The sequence below is a fragment of the Culex pipiens genome, chromosome 2 (assembly GCF_016801865.2).
Source record: "Culex pipiens pallens isolate TS chromosome 2, TS_CPP_V2, whole genome shotgun sequence".
Lineage (NCBI taxonomy): Eukaryota > Metazoa > Arthropoda > Insecta > Diptera > Culicidae > Culex > Culex pipiens.
The window spans coordinates 3,405,965-3,422,664 of NC_068938.1; the positions used below are offsets into that span (position 1 = coordinate 3,405,965).

The 16,700-nt window shown below is 36.7% G+C and overlaps 1 protein-coding gene across 1 annotated transcript; it reads left to right on the forward strand.

Annotated features, from left to right (window-relative positions):
* Positions 1-13,630: 13,630 nt before the first annotated feature.
* On the forward strand, positions 13,631-14,557 carry LOC120412491 (uncharacterized). Its single transcript, XM_039572987.2, has 3 exons — positions 13,631-13,831; positions 13,890-14,255; positions 14,313-14,557. The coding sequence occupies exons 1-3, from the start codon at positions 13,735-13,737 to the stop codon at positions 14,480-14,482; spliced, it is 633 nt and encodes a 210-aa protein (XP_039428921.1). The 5' UTR covers positions 13,631-13,734; the 3' UTR covers positions 14,483-14,557.
* Positions 14,558-16,700: the final 2,143 nt, after the last annotated feature.

The following is a 16,700-nucleotide window of genomic DNA, read 5'->3' on the forward strand; positions in this document are numbered from 1 at the left end:
TCCGTCAGAGACGGATCGACAGTGGTAATTTTATTGCTCACACACACACATACACACATTGAAAGACACAGGTTGTGCACCACCTTGGGAGGAATTCTGTTCTAAAGAACATTGTTAGAATGGTCACTCGGAAACCAGAATGATTCAAGGCAATGGGGTTGGGACCAAACTGGTAGGATATTGGCCACACCCGGAGTGGCCATGGCCCTGAGGGAAGGTTCTACCGTGGGACATTTATTGAACCATACGACTTGGGGCAATATGGGTTGTACACTGTTTCTGGAAACGGTGTGAAAGTTCACTTTTGCTCGCGCTCCGTTGTTTTCTGTTATTTGACGTGTTAATTGTGCCTTATTGTAGCTTAATTGTGTTCTAAAACTCGTATAACTACGTATAGTAGTGAAATAGAGTGGTTTTAAAACAAATATCGTGGTTTATTGAAGGAAAAAATCGAATTTTGCGTGACCAGTCCAACGCGGTTTAGTTTGTTTTTGTTTTCATTAGGGAGGCACCGGGGAGCTTTTGTGCGATTTCGTTTTCTGCTGTTCCTCGGCGAGAAACGTCAAAAGGGTGTCGTGCGTTACAGGAGAGCTTTTGGGTCAGGGATGCCAGCCAGTGTTTTTGAATATCTGTACATTCGAACTGTTATGTTTGTACAAGCTAGCAATGAGAAAAAGTGAACAAAATAAGAAATTTAATGCAAAAGAAACTTTTCGCGCGCGTTTTTTTGAGTACGAATCACTTTTTTGGACATCTGTGCAAAGGAAGAAAAAATATGCAGCTGCTCTTGTGGATTTGATAAATCAGCCAATGAAGGATGACTCCGGTGAGTTCGTTCCATGTTAATGCCTGGTGTGTGTGTGTGTGTGTGTGTGTGTGTGTGTGTGTGTGTGTGTGTGTGTGTGTGTGTGTGTGTGTGTGTGATTACTTGCGTGATACAAAATATGCTGTTTTCTAGCACCGGCAGAATTCTTCAATATGAATCAGGATACACATGAATCGCGCGTTTACAGCATTATCTCCTGTTGGATTATTAATCTAAATTTTCTTTAAAAATGTTCATGTTCTTTTCAAGAATTGTGTACAGATTAGATTCCGTAGGTTTCGCAATTTCAATTTTTTCTATAAACTTTCTTTAGTAATCTTAAACGGGATAGCAAATGTCGTTATCACTCTGTCAACAGAATTGATTTACTTATAAGATCCTTTATTTCCACAGCCGGCTGTCTAATATTGGATCATAAACAATTATTCGCGTCGGGATTAAACATTTAAAAATATTAACAACAAACTAAATAGAAACTGATTCGACAGCAACATTTAGTTGCTTTAGAATAAACCTTCAATCGTTAAAATTTTGATTCCGCACATTCACTAAACGGGAAATGTCTCAACAGCAGCATCCGATTGCTTGCCTTGAGAATAATAGTTTATCCGTTAATCTCACTTATGCCAATGGTCGTATCGCTTGCTTAGGGCGAATCCCAGACCTTTACCTATCACAACTACCAACTCCCCGCGACACTTACGCAACCTTGTTGTTTAAATTCGATTAAATTTGGTCAAACGGTCAATTTGGTCGAGTTCCACAATAGGGCTGGGAAAAAGAGCCTGCGGTTTCGCTACCTTTTTCTTCACACTAAAAAATTTGGAATATTACATTTTATGGAACCGCTCATTTGACGTAATATTTGTTCATGTAAATGAGAATTTAATGTGAAATTAGGTTTGTTTTGACGTAATCAGCCCAAATTTACACTGTCATGCCTTTGCCAAACATTTCATTATGCGAAATCCAATAAAGCATTAAGTTTAACCTAATATTACATTAAATTTGATGCACATAATTGGAGCGTGTTTTTAGATGTAATCTTACATCAGATAAAACAGAATATCACGCACTTTTTTCATTCCACGTGTGCCGAATGTGTTGTGCAAAAAAGTGACAGCCATATTGAAAATCGTGGAAGTAGCTGTGACTGGAGATTTCCCCCTCAATATTTGCCGGTATTGTGACGGAACTTGCATCAAACGACCAACGGAGGCATTTACAAGCAGTCAGCAAAGGTAAATATACTATATTTCTGTATAAATCGGATCAATTAAACCTCAATTAACTCGGGTTCTCATTACAGGTGGTGCTTTGTTTACTTTCTTTCAGACATCTTCCAGAAAGCCGGTTGACCAGGAACCAAGTTCTGGACGCCGTGGATCTGCAGTTTTTAAAGCGGACTATCCGGTCGAAGAATTTAATGTCTCGCAAAGTGAAAGATTCAGTGAAAAGTGACGATATGGTGAAGCTGCTAGGTAGAAGCAGATTCCCATGAACAGCGGATTCCTTTTAGCAGGGCGACCAACAATATCTGGTGAATGGACGCAATAAAATACAAGGTGATTTCAAACAAATAAGGAAAAAAGCCGGAAAGAATTGTTGTGGTTGTGAATTAACAAAATGTGTATTTAATTATAATGAGGTCAAATAAAACATCGGTTTTGGTCAAGCTAAACATGTGTGTATTCGTCTTATAAGAAACTGTAATTTCCAATAAGAATATCGTCCCACCAAAATTGCGTGAGATGTAATTTTACACGACCTCGATTGGTGGGTTGGATCGTGTAATTTAAAATTTGACGTAATTTTACGTCTCATTTGATGCTCCAGTTATGTGCATCTAATTTAACGGAAAATTACACGATTTTTTCGTAGTGTGTTAGTAAGTCAAGCATCAACATTTCCCGTGCTCCGCATCCTTTTTCCTTCCCGGTGAATGGTGGAGATGGGAGCGGCCGGCAATGGATGGCTTTCATGGTGCTGCCTGTCCTGTTCTGGTAGAATTGGTTTTAATTCCCTTTAATCAATATCTAAGCAACCTGGGCTGGACAATCATCACATATACATGACGAAATCCAGTCTGCAACCCGCTAAGATCACCATCTCCATGCGAATGCGAATGCGAATGCGAATACGACTTGGGGCAATATGGGTATCAAAATTCATGGTTTTTGATACTGGTAATGAAAATGGTTATTTTGACAGGATTGGCCACACCCGGAGTGGCCATGGCCCTGAGGGAAGGTTCTACCGGGGGGACATTAATCGAACCATACGACTTGGGGCAATATGGGTATCAAAATTCATGGTTTTTGATACTGGTGATGAAAATGGCCATTTTGACAGGATTGGCCACACCCGGAGTGGCCATGGCCCTGAGGGAAGGTTCTACCGGGGGGACATTTATCGAACCATACGACTTGGGGCAATATGGGTATCAAAATTCATGGTTTTTGATACTGGTGATGAAAATGGCCATTTTGACAGGATTGGCCACACCCGGAGTGGCCATGGCCCTGAGGGAAGGTTCTACCGGGGGGACATTTATCGAACCATACGACTTGGGGCAATATGGGTATCAAAATTCATGGTTTTTGATACTGGTGATGAAAATGGCCATTTTGACAGGATTGGCCACACCCGGAGTGGCCATGGCCCTGAGGGAAGGTTCTACCGGGGGGACGTTTATCGAACCATACGACTTGGGGCAATATGGGTATCAAAATTCATGGTTTTTGATACTGGTAATGAAAATGGTTATTTTGACAGGATTGGCCACACCCGGAGTGGCCATGGCCCTGAGGGAAGGTTCTACCGGGGGGACATTAATCGAACCATACGACTTGGGGCAATATGGGTATCAAAATTCATGGTTTTTGATACTGGTGATGAAAATGGCCATTTTGACAGGATTGGCCACACCCGGAGTGGCCATGGCCCTGAGGGAAGGTTCTATTGATTGAATGGTGCCATTGATTGAATAAATTTAATTAGAATTAATTATTCAGGATTAAATAAATAGGCAAAGAATTAAAAAATATAAATAAAAATAGCATGATTTTTAGAGTTTTGTACAAAGTTCTTTGTCATATTGGTCATGTAGAACATAACCACCTGCACCTTTTTTGCCCCCCCCCCCCCCCCCTCGGCTTTGGTCAGAGTCGAGGGACATAAACTTTAAAAAATATTTGCAATGGCCTTAGAATGAAATTTCAATAAATTGAATTGATTTATTTTTTACTTTTTAACTCTTCTTCTAGAAAGTTTTCCTCAACCCGATAAAATTTTATCATGCAAGAGTTTTCTTATAGGTTTCAATCCGGGGAACAACTTTGTAGAACATCGCAAAGCGCTAGGAATTGATCCCGAAAAGATACAGGTTAATTTTTTGAGCATATTTTGAAATTTTGCCGAAAAAAGGAAACTCCAAAAACATCCTATATCTTTTCAGGATCAATTCCCAGCACTTCGCGATGTTCTACAAAGTTTTTTCCCGGATCAAAACCCATAAGAAACTTAAGAAAAGGAAAATTTGACAGGGGGTTTGGGAAATTTTCTATTAGAACTTATAAAAAGTTACAATTCTTCTTAGTAAATTGATTAATCTTTCATACTTACTTCAGATCAAAACTGGAGCTAACCTCAAACTAAATCTAACCTAATGGGCTAAAAAAACTAAATGAGGTTAGCTTCTCGGCTCAAAGATCCGGTTGATGCAAACGAAATTGAACATTTTTTATATATATCCGTGAACCACGCTAGTACACAGCAATCAAGGAAGTTGTTATCTTATAATTCCAAAATTGTCGAACTTACGGACTCAATCCTGGAATAATTCGATTGTAAAAATAGCGAACTTTGTTGTACATAATTCTATAAACAGTACTAAAAGGGATGAATTCTCGAAGTTTTCAATATACTCGCATGGTGTAACAGAAATCTCAGTGCTAAAAGCTCTGTCTGTTTGATGTGCTTCGTTAAAGTTTTTTTAAAAAATATATTTTTGCCCTTTTTTCAACCTTTTTAACTTTGAAACTTTTTGCAGGGTTCTTTATTTTCATCGAACGCTATTTCTATCAGTATTTAAACCAAGAAATAAAAAAAAAACCTTTAAAAATATCTTTAAAATCTTAAAATTTATTTTCGGTTACCTTGTTTCCTCATTCCTAAACAGTGCCAGTGCCATCCCGTTTTTGGCAAGACGAATTACTCAAACATTTCTGCTTGGAAAAAAATCAACGTCAATTTTCAAATTTTTCATTATTGTGCGAAGTTTTAGATTACGTTTCGATCAACAATTTAGAACAAAAATTAAGTTAGTCTCATTCATATTCATCAAACATGTTTGGCGAAAAAAAATGTGTCAAAAAGTCAGGTTAACACAAACGTGATGGCACTGTATTCCATTAAAAAAAGATGAATAAACGCAGAATTTTTTTAACAAATTTAAAATTAGTTTTCTTTTGGACATTCAAGTTATTCATATTTCACATTTTTAATTAAATTAATATTTTGTTTTTTGATATCATCTTGCAATCAGATAATTAATTCAAGAAATTATTAAATAGTTTGAATTGAAAAGAATAATTTATAAATGATTTTGGAATTAAAATATTGTGTTGATAAGAGACAAAAACCAAAAAAAAATGTTTATAATTATATTTTCTATGTAAAAAAATCGATCTCATGCTCTTTATTTAAATTCAGACACTCAAATTAAATATTAAATTTTTCATTAAAACGGCCTTCAGGACCAGTAATTGAAGATTTTTTTCAAAAGCTGTCGTAGGTCGAATAGTAAAGCTTCGCGGGACAAGTGTTGTGTACATCATATAAATGTGAAGTAGAAGCATCGAATTATTTTAATCAATTGTATAATATTGATAAGCATTGCAATTGTCGAAACTTGTGTTCCAATATTATTTGCTTGAATTAAGAAAATATGTTATTCATTTCCTTCGGACACACCTAAGAAATTCTGCCCATGCCTGAGCCATCAAAGTAAGTCCTGACGCCACCAAAAGACTAGCAGCAACAACAACACCATCAACACCAGAAAATCCCGTGGCCTGCTTGGATCAGCAGCCTCAGGATGAGCAGCAGCAGCACATGACTCGAAGCCAAAATCAGCAGGAGCCTTTCAGCACGCACCACCAACCGTGTGCTGCTGCTGCTCCCCAAGCATTAAGCATTACCCCCCTACTTCCCCCTCCACCCCCCTCCCCCCGTCACCAATACTCGCGCAAATTTTCTCATGGCGCACTCCGCGTTTGCTGCCGCCGGGAAAAAAAGCTCTCCTCTCGTTGAAAATCACACACAACAAAACCACCGCCAACTTGGATGATGATGGTGGTGTGCTCTCGAGACTTCGGCTCAAGTTCGGTTCGGATCCACCCGTCATGCGCGAAGGCGGAGCAACACGGTCCAAGTAGTCTGTGCCCCCAACTCCCCCCTCTCCTTTGCTTTCCCCCCTTTGGCAGATTGCTTGGATTCGTTTTTATTTCTTTTTCTTCTCTTGTGCTTTATTTCCATTTCTCCCATCGCATCGGAAGAAGAGACCAACCGACCGTCGAAGCTTGCTTGGATTCGCCGCTGCTCAAGAAAAGAAAAACATAAACTCTCTGTGGTTGTGTGCTGCCACTGCCACTGTGCGCTGGGAAGGTGGAAATGGAAATAGTTTCCGTCGTCGTTTTTCATCCGAAGAAAGCAGTAAAAAAAAAAGTAGGAAGAAAGCCAATCAAGAGGTGTGGGTGGGTGGTGTTGGGTCGGAAATGGCGGCGGCAAAAGCACTGTTCGTTTCCAATTTTCATCGCAAATAAAAGTGCGCTGCATGCAAAAACCTTTCCCCCACCCACACCCATCAGAGGATGGCGCCTTCTGTGTTACTCGTTTTCTTATAAATTTCGAGATAAAACTTTTTCGTCGGTACCCACGGAGCAATGTGTGTGCGGTGGGGGGTGAGAGCTCCGTATACAACCCGCGCCATATTTTATGTACCACACGCTACCACCACCGAATGAATTTAATTTCTTTTCAAAATTCCTTTATCTAGGAATACATTTTTCATATAAACTTGGGGGCAAACACACACACTCATACACGCTCGGTGGAAGCAATGGAACGTTCCGAAAAAGTTGTAAATGACTTCTTTCTTTATGTTATTTTGTGCCCTCTAACGAAGAACCAATTTCTGGGATGCTGCACTGGGCGGAATTGCTCCTCACAGCATCAACAAAAAAACTACGTTTTTAATCAGGAACAAAAAAAAACGCGTCCTGCAGATCGTAAATAACACACGCGGAGATAAATGAATTGGACGGGAAAATAACAACTAAGTTTGAGTGTGAAAACTGAATTGAGTTTGTTCTGAAAACATATCAACTTGTAAAGAATTTTAATTGACAAATTTGTTTGAAAATTCAATCCACTGGAAACGTTTTCTTTTCTTACTGATATTCAACGAAATTATGATAAAATGTACTAAATAATTAGGCAGTTGCAAATATTTTTTGAAGTTTATGTCCCTCGACTCTGGTCGAGGTCGAGGGGGGGCCAAAAAATAAAAAAATACCAAAATTTAAATTACAAGCCATGGTCTCAAGATTTGAATGAAAAAAGTGTTTCAAAATGCACTTGCCCCGTTGTTTTCCAATCATTCAAAATATGTTCAAAATATGAAAATATTAAATTGATTTTTTTTTCGCCGAAAAAAAAACTTTTTGCGGTGCTATACATTAGATTTACACCAAAAAAAATGTAAATATTTTTGATCAATCCCAGACAAGCTAAATATGACTTTTAATGCGGGAAAATGCATTTCTAATTGTTTTCAGTTGGTTAGAACTTTATTGCCTTTGAAATTTTGTATGGAGCGTGGACAATCGCCATACCCCCCCCCCCCCCCCTTAATTGTCCACGTGGTTTATGGATGGTCCCTTATTGAGAATATCGAAAAACCCAATACTAAATAAGGAAAGGAGGCAAAATTCCTAAAGTTTTGTATTTCTTTATTTATATCATTAAACAAAATAGAATGTAAAAAAAGTAAAAAAAGGAAGTATGAACTCATTTATGCAATTGTTTGTGGTGTGAATTAAACAAATTCTGAATCGAACTTTAATGCATTTTCTGAATTTTTTATCACTTAAAAAAAATATTATTTTATTAAAGACATGGTTTCAACGTGTTCACTTTAAACTGAATAATTCTATACAGTGTCACAAATTTATCGAGATTTTTTACGCTTTTTATCACTAAAAGATGAGTTCCCAAAAAACGTATTGGGACCATCCATAATCACATGGAAACTTTTTTGGGAATTTGCATATCTTTTCTTTTTTGGGTGGACCCCTGACAACTCCTCCTTCCTTAAAATGTTCACTTACGGAAAACGGAGAAAAAAGAGTTCCCAAAATCGTGAACAAGCATTCATGAAAATGGAAACCACGAACAAAGTGTTCAAATGCCATGGTACGTTTTTCAAAATCGTACCATGGGATTTGAACACTTTGTTTGTGGTTCCCATTTTCATGAACGCTTGTTCACGATTTTGGGAACTCTTTTTTCTCCGTGTTGGTGCATGAATGGCCCCATTTTTTAATTTTCGAAATGTTTTGACTAAAAAAACATCTTTTGCGCTACAGTTTAGGATTGTGCAAAACCTGGTTCCAAAGAAATATTTTTTTGAAAAAATATTTTTGCTTGGGAAAAAAATTAAGAATCGAACTAAATTTTAAATAATAGTTTATACAACAAGTTGCAAAAAGAAGATTTTTTCAGCACGTGTCGTACATTTATCCAACGAGGTTTACCGAGTTGGATAAATACGACAAGTGGTGAAAAAATCAAGGTTTGCAACGAGTTCCATACAATTTTTTTTGCATTTCTGATAACGTTGAAAGTTGAACTTTTCAGCACTTGTTTCGAAAAGTAACACTTTTCAACATTTTTTTGATTTAAATGATTTATGAAAATAAATGATACATGAAAATTTGACTTAAAATTTCACTCAGTGTGTGTTTTTTGGAATTGCAAAAAATGTTGTATGGAACTCGTTGCAAAACTTGATTTTTTCAGCACTTTTCGTATTTATCCAACTCGGTGAACCTCGTTGGATAAATGTACGACTCGTGCTGACAAAATCCTCTTTTTGCAACTTGTTGCATAAACTACTATTTGTAATCGCAATGGCAAAATGCACCGTTTTTTCGTGTGTTAGGCATTTTAATGTAAATTATTTTGAAAAATATTAACTTTTTTGCAATGTAAAAAGACTTCATGAAGGAAACGCACCCCAACAAAAAATATTTTCGAAAAGCTGTGAAAATTTTTTTTGTTAATTTTTCAGACATTGTTGATCGGAATGCAGATTGCTGAGACAAGGGCTCTTAGAATTCTAATGTTATTAAAAATTATTTTTTCTTAGCCGATATTTTTCATCTCAAGTGAATTCGTGAAATTCTGCTCTTTTCGTTAAAAAAATATTTAAAAAATTAAAAAATAGCCAAAAGTTTCCGAGAATTTGAGATGAAAATGAGAACTAATTAGATAACGCTAAGAAAATCTCATCGGGGGAACAAAACACCATCATTTTTAAGGTGAAACAGGACAGTTTATCAACCATGTTTATTCGCCATATTTTACACCTTAAAAGCCTGTATCTCACCAACAAACAGTACGATCAACAATCTCTAACAAAATTTGCAGAAAATTGTCTCAGCTATTCGATTATAATTATTTGTTAATGTAGCGGAGCTAAGTTAAAAAAAAAACAATAAAAATTCATTGTACTAGTTTTGCTACTGACAAAAAATAGAATAATCAATGAATTCATATTAAAAAAGCAGGTGTTTTGTAAATTTCTGATAATGTAAAAATTAAACAAAAAAAAATGTTTATTTGCCAAAAAATGTTCGGGAATATTCTGGAAATGGTTTGAGAAAAAACTTTGAATAAATTTGTATTATTTCTATTTAAAAAAAATATGTTGACATGCTCCACCATGAAGTTTAAAAAAACTAAATTTCTCCTAGCACATCAACATGAAAATTAGGAAATTTAATAAATTGCATGTTTTGATCCGAAAGTCATTACTTGAATCTATTATTTTTTTATTTTTTTAAACAAAAAATGTGCTTATTAAATAAAAATATATTTAAATTATAATTTGAAGTAATAAATAACTTAAAACGATTAACAACTTGTTAGCGTCTTCTTTGAAATAATTCAAATTTGATCAAAGTTAGGCAGTTTAGAGCATTTTTGATTAATCTTTTAAATTGAAAAAGTATTTTAAAATGCATTATACACCATCTCAGTTGTTTTGCTTTCATTAAATTCCAACATTTCAAAATATTGATAAAACATAGCAGAAAGAAAATCCGGTACTGCATATTGTAATTCCTCAAGAATTACCAGTAACGGGCCATTCCTGGTATTATATTCAAGGCAGAAGTTAAGAAGTCAGACCAGTGTTAAAGGCAACGTAAACTTAACATAAAATATTTGCAACGTGCTAACTAAGAAGAAAATATTGGAACAATTTTAAGTTTAAATGTCTAAAGTAGGTATGCAAATTCAAATCCTTGTGCCAATGATTTCAATCCATCAGCAGTAAATCGCAGTATGCTGGCCAGCAAACCATAGCTCAGTGACAACTTCGCGGAGGTCGCGCGTCAGGTATGCACATTATTAGCCGAACCAATTAAAGTCATAAATCAAGATCTGTAGTAATTTGAAGTTTGGCCGGGCAAGTAGGCTATGCAAAAACAAACCTTGTGTAGTAGGCCACCAAGAGATTGATTGCGTGTGCAGTGTGTACAGAGGAAAATGTGATTTTAGCGATCTCGACCTTTATTTATAATAGTTCGATAATGGCAACGCCTACTTGGTTGTACCAAGTAAAAATCAGGCTACTGCGATCATCTGGTTAATGGCTCCCAATTGATGCTTATTAATCAATATAAAAGTGATTATGCTCCGATGCGAACGTGATTTAATTCTCCATCTAAGTGGCTCGACATGGACCAGGAGTCCTTGTTGACTACGTATGTGTAAGAACGATTAAATCGCAAATTGTAAACCTCACTCACAGATATATATATATCTGCGCTCAGAGAGGTCGAAACGACCGCGTCTTCTATGCAAACACTGCACTGACTGCGCGGGCAATCGATCGATTTTCCATCCTCGTGACGGGCGACGGTGATGAGAGGAGATGATTCGATGATGATAACCAGCATGAGCCTGCGAGAAATTACTTCAGAGTCGTCGTCGTCTTCGTCGTAGGCAAAAAGGTCCCTCCCTCCCGGAGGGCACGAAAACCAGTAGCCAGGGCCACCATCGACCGGTCGTCGGTTTTAATTACTATTAATTTTAAGTAGATGCAAGAAACGCCATGGAAAAAGGAAAAAAAATGGCGGCGTTGCGCGATGTTGCATTTCAACGACGAGGAAAGCAAAGGAAATCAATAAGAAACGTTGGGCAGTGTGTGGGCTGTGGGCTTGGATTGGGAAGGAGCACTGTGGCACACACCAGATTGCATGAAAATTAATGAATTATATTTACATGAAGTTTGCACACATGGTGGGAGGGAAAATCTAGTGGCCACTCGGCCATTTTTTTATGGTGACGAAGATTGTTAGTCATTTTTAATACAAAAAATACATGGAAAGAACAATAGACAATCCTTTAACAAAAAGTAAAAAATAAATAAATTAAAAAAGGTGATCACCATGCAACACTAATCTGCGCTACAAGGAATTTTTGTAGCCGACTCGGTCCTAACCAGGTCCCAGTACCGTAAAGGACCTAATAAAAATAATTTTATGAAGAAGGCATTTTTGTAAATTTATAACTTAAGAAACGTATTTTTTAATATTAGTCTATCAATTTTAAATTTTTAGAATTATATAAAATGATCATAGAAATGGAGTCTCAAGGGTATGGAAAAAATGTGCATTAAAAGGAAATAAAAAATATTTAAAATGCCAATTATTCATAAATTGAGATTTTTGCTCAACTTTTTTCTACGATACTCACTTACTTACTTTCTTCAATATTTCGTGTTTTATACGATTGTAATGAATTTGCATGAAACTGTTCAGAACTATATAGAAATATTTAGAAATATTTCGAAATAAATCACTACGTCCAATTTATTTCTATCTATACCTAATAATGTTGGTTGAAATATGGGGCGACAGATAAGTGAAAAAAACACTTCGTTTTTTTTTGTCTACAGTTTCAACATAATGTCCTAGTTTTAGAATGAAGTGCACATTTTTCAACCCTCATGCGAAGACCTGTAACGATTGTAAAATTGATTTAGTGTAAACATATTGCAAAATATCACAATTTGTCCAAGAAATCAAAGTTTTCTCAAATATTTCTTCAATTTCCTACTTTCAAAAAATTTTCAAAAACGTTAATCAATTATTTGAATCATCATAATTTTAAAATGAATTCTGCCATTCTATTGTGTTTGTTTTCAAATAATTTTGTTTTTTGTTATCCGAAGTTTCGATTATTCGAAGGTTTGTATGGAATTTCGGATAATCAAATCAGGATCTTTTTTTTTCGCTATATTTTTTTTTCTTTGATTTTTGAAATTCCAAGTTTCCTTCTTTGGCGCCATCTTGGTTTTTAAACAATCTAAATTAGTTTAGAGTAGTGTAAGGGGGAACACTTATGTTCAACAATCACACATAAGAAAACTAGAAAAAAAATCGATTTTACAAAGTGAAATTTTCCAAAGCCAGTTATTTATATTTTTGAGAGTATATTTCTGGAGTTTTTTTGAAAAGGTCCAATAAACCAAGTTCTCAGTTTTTGCTTTTTGGGTGTTTTTAATACCCCTGACTTAAGGCGGTTTTAAAAACACCCAAAAAGCAAAAACTGAAAATTTGGTTTATTGGACCTTTTAAAAAAAAACTCCAGATTTGACTGTTAAACATGTACAAGATTTAATTTTGTTTTATTTAAGTATCCTACTTTGATAAATCAAACGGATTGATATCCTGTTTTTTTTTTGTTTTTCAATGCTAGATTTTTTAAGCGACAATTTGAAAACAATGATTCTTTATTTCATTCAGATAAAGATAAATTAATTTACATTGTTTATTTGCAGAAGCTCTTATTGATAAAATACACAATTTTTTAACATAATTTTGCAAATGGTCTTAAGGAAAGTGATTTGCCAGATTTTTCCAGATTTTTTGCTGCCGATCACTGTGATTTTTAAATTTTATTGTATCCAATTTTTAGTCCGAAGTGATGATGGCACCAACCACATGAGACGATTAGGTTAGTTTTTTTTTAAATAAATCGATGATGGATAAATTTTCCACCTACAAAAAACTGATTATTAAATAGAAGTTCATACAACAAGTTGCAAAAAGAAGCCTTTTCCACTCAAGTTGTCCATTTATCTCACGAAGTTTAACGAGTTGGATAAATACGACGAGTGCTGAAAAATCAAATTTTGCAACGATTTCTCGGCAGCACTTTGGGCGAAATGCAGAATTTGCGCCAAAATGACGATGATGCGATACCTAACACAGCTACTCTCTCATAGATGGCACTAACATCGTTCGTTTTGTAGTGCCATCTATACATTGAAGCAAACGATCTCCATTCTAGAATAATATTTGGAGAAGGCGTAGAGCCTATAACCTAATTATTTCTACCATTTCTGAAAAAATGAAGAAAACAGCAGAAAAAAACCTAAATAGTTTATAATTGTTATTTTTTGATATTTTTCTTATACGCTCTTTTCAAAACCTACGATTGCCCACGGACATTCAAATACGAAACGTCAACGCCGAAGCAAAACGTAAACAAACGCGACCTTGCCCCTCAGTGTAACGGAACTTTACAAGATTTACGAGTTTATCGATAAAACTATGGCCATTCCTTTGGACGCGCGCGAAATCCTGAGCCACCTGAACCAGCTCGGCTACCGGAACATTACGCCGGAACAGCTGAAGGAGTTCCAGAAGGGTAAGTTGTTTGAGAATCTAGCTGTTTTTGCTGTTTTCATAAGAAAGAATCTTTTTAGACCTGCGAAAACTGATCAAGTTTGACACCCGAACGCTCGACACCCTGGTCCACCCGGAAGCGCTGAAACAGGCAACCCAACATATGAACACCTTCCAGCGACTGCATACACTGACCACAATCAGCTACAATGCGAAAATAAACCGGAAGTCGGCTGGTGGTTCTTCCAGGGGACAAACTGCTCCCGCCAGTTCGACGGCACCACCAGCGGAGAAGGTTTCCCGAGGAGGGACGCCGCTTCCGGATGCGGTGGACAATCATTCACAGAATCGGGAGCAGGAAAAGGAGAACCAGCTTCCAACTGCGACGACGGTGAAAACAAAGAAACATCAAAAAGAGAAAGATACTGATCCGGCGAACAAAATGTGTAAGATTTGCTTTGAAAATGTTTTAAACGGCAGAATTTTAATCACACTTTTTTCAGGGATCCGACCGAGAAGCACCAGTGCGATGGGCTTCCGCAAGAATGATCCGGTGTCGCTGTACCATGCGTACCAGAAAGAGTGGACCAAGTTCAAAAAGCAACTTCCAGGAGAGAACAGTCATTCCGACCTTCGGTGGCAGGTTCGGACGAAGCTGCTTGCGGAGAAGTGATTTTTCTTCTTCCTGAAGTTATTTTGCGTTTTCCGTCCAGAAACTCACTAATTTTAAGTAATTGACTGACTATTAATAAAAATAATTATGCATATCATGAAATATTTGTGTTTTACTCATTTATATATCTTAAATATTTGTCAGTGGAGAACACAAATATCGACCAAATTTTAGTGTGAAATTTAGTTTTTATTGTAAATATATTCAGTTCTTGGCTCTAAATCAACTTTAACGACAAAAATCATAAATTAAATAAATTATTTTAAGAGGCAGTATTTGTAAATACTGCTCGGTTTGTTCTGGAGGTCGTATCGAGGTGCTCCGATTTGGATGAAACTTACAGCGTTTATTTGTCTATGCATGAGATGAACTCATGCCAAATATGAGCCCTCTTCGACAAATGAGAGTGGGGTAAAACGGGCTTTGAAGTTTGAGGTGACAAAATTGAGACCAAAAAATGCCGCTATGGCGGCCTACAGGGCAAAAACTAACGTTGTAAATTGTTTGTTCTAGAAAAATTGATAAACTATGAGAAAAGCTGCGATTGGCCAAAAAGTTAATACCATAGGCTTTTAGTCCATGAAATTACCTATCTTTTGACCTATAAGCGGTTTACACACTTCGGAAGGAACCGGTCAAGAAAAAAATCAAATGGACAGCAGCGGCAGCGCAAGCAAGTCAGAGAGGGTGAAGAAAAGCCCCAAGAAATCGCTCCGTCTCCTTTGTTCTGCCGTTCGTAAAGCTGTTTCTTGACCCCTTTCCTTCCGATCTGCATACTAGCCTATAGGAGTATGGGTGTTGGAGGCTGTTGCAAAAAGATATTAGGGTTTTAAAAAAATCAATTTTGACAGTAATTTGCAGAGGCTAAAAGAAAAAGTCAAACCAATCCTGGATGGGGCAGCGAATGACCGAAAGGTTAAAGCTGCCGGAAATAAAGTAATTAACAACAACAACAATCCTGGATGTCTATGACACATTTTGAAGTGCTTCATAAGACCTTTCGAATGCATCAAAGAGAGCTTTACGGAAATGCGAGCAATTTTCAGATTTTTTTATGTTTTTTTGACCTCAAACTTCAAAGCTCGTTTTACCCACGCAGAAAAATGTTTTGTAGAATCAGCCTGTACGAGGTTTGTTTCAACAAAAATTTTGTTGAATATAAACAACGCCGATTTTGCGTTGAAACAAACCTTGATTTTCTCAATTCAACAATAATATTTTGTTGTTTTGAAAAAGTTGCTTTGACGTTCTGCGTTGATTCAACAAAAATCTTGATTTTCAAATCAACAAAATGTTTTGTTGATTCAAATATGCCTTATTTTTCTGCGTGCCCCACTTCCCTTTGTCGTAGAGGGCTCATAATTGGCATGAGTTCATCTCATGTATAAAGGAGAAAAGCTCGGAACTTAACCTCAAAGGTAAACAACCGAATGAACTTTTTTGACAGGTGTCAGTTCCGGGACTTAGCATTTAAAATTATAATTTTGCTCCGGTTGTTCCGTTTCACATGGACACAAACACGGCCAGGAACACGGCAAGGACACGGCCACGGGAATGGCCAGAAACAGGCACCTACACGGCCAGGGACACGAAAACGGCAGGAAGCACGGGCACGAACACGGGCAGAAGTCCGGACAAGGACACGGCTTTGAGCACGGCCACGGGAACGACCAGGAACAGGTACCTACGTGGTCAGGTACACGTATACGAACACGGACAAGCACAAGGACACTGATACGAAAAAAAATGGGTTATGACGTTTCGCGCAATCGGAAGCAAATTCAAATTCTAAAAATTCTAAGTCTCGATTTGACACCTGTCAAACCACTCAAAAGGCACTCACAAAATGAATACTGAGTTCTTTGAGTTCATTTGCTACGTCACGATTTTCTTGCCTTATAGACAAACAAACGCTGAAAGTTTCATCCAAATCGGAGCACCTCGATACGATCTGTTACACATTGGTGAAAAACTCGCTCTTAATTCATGATATTGGAAAAAATCATAAAAAAAACTGTGACTGTGATAAAAATAAAACACCACAGAGAAAAATATATCAATAAAAAATAAAATATATTCGGGTTAAAAAGTTCCCATCTTACCCTATCCAATTCCCACCATCATTTTATCAACCTTGTGCACGCTGCTTGACGTTTTGACGCAAAGAAAAGACAAACAAAATAAAGAAAGCGCGCGAATTATTCAAAACAAACTAAAA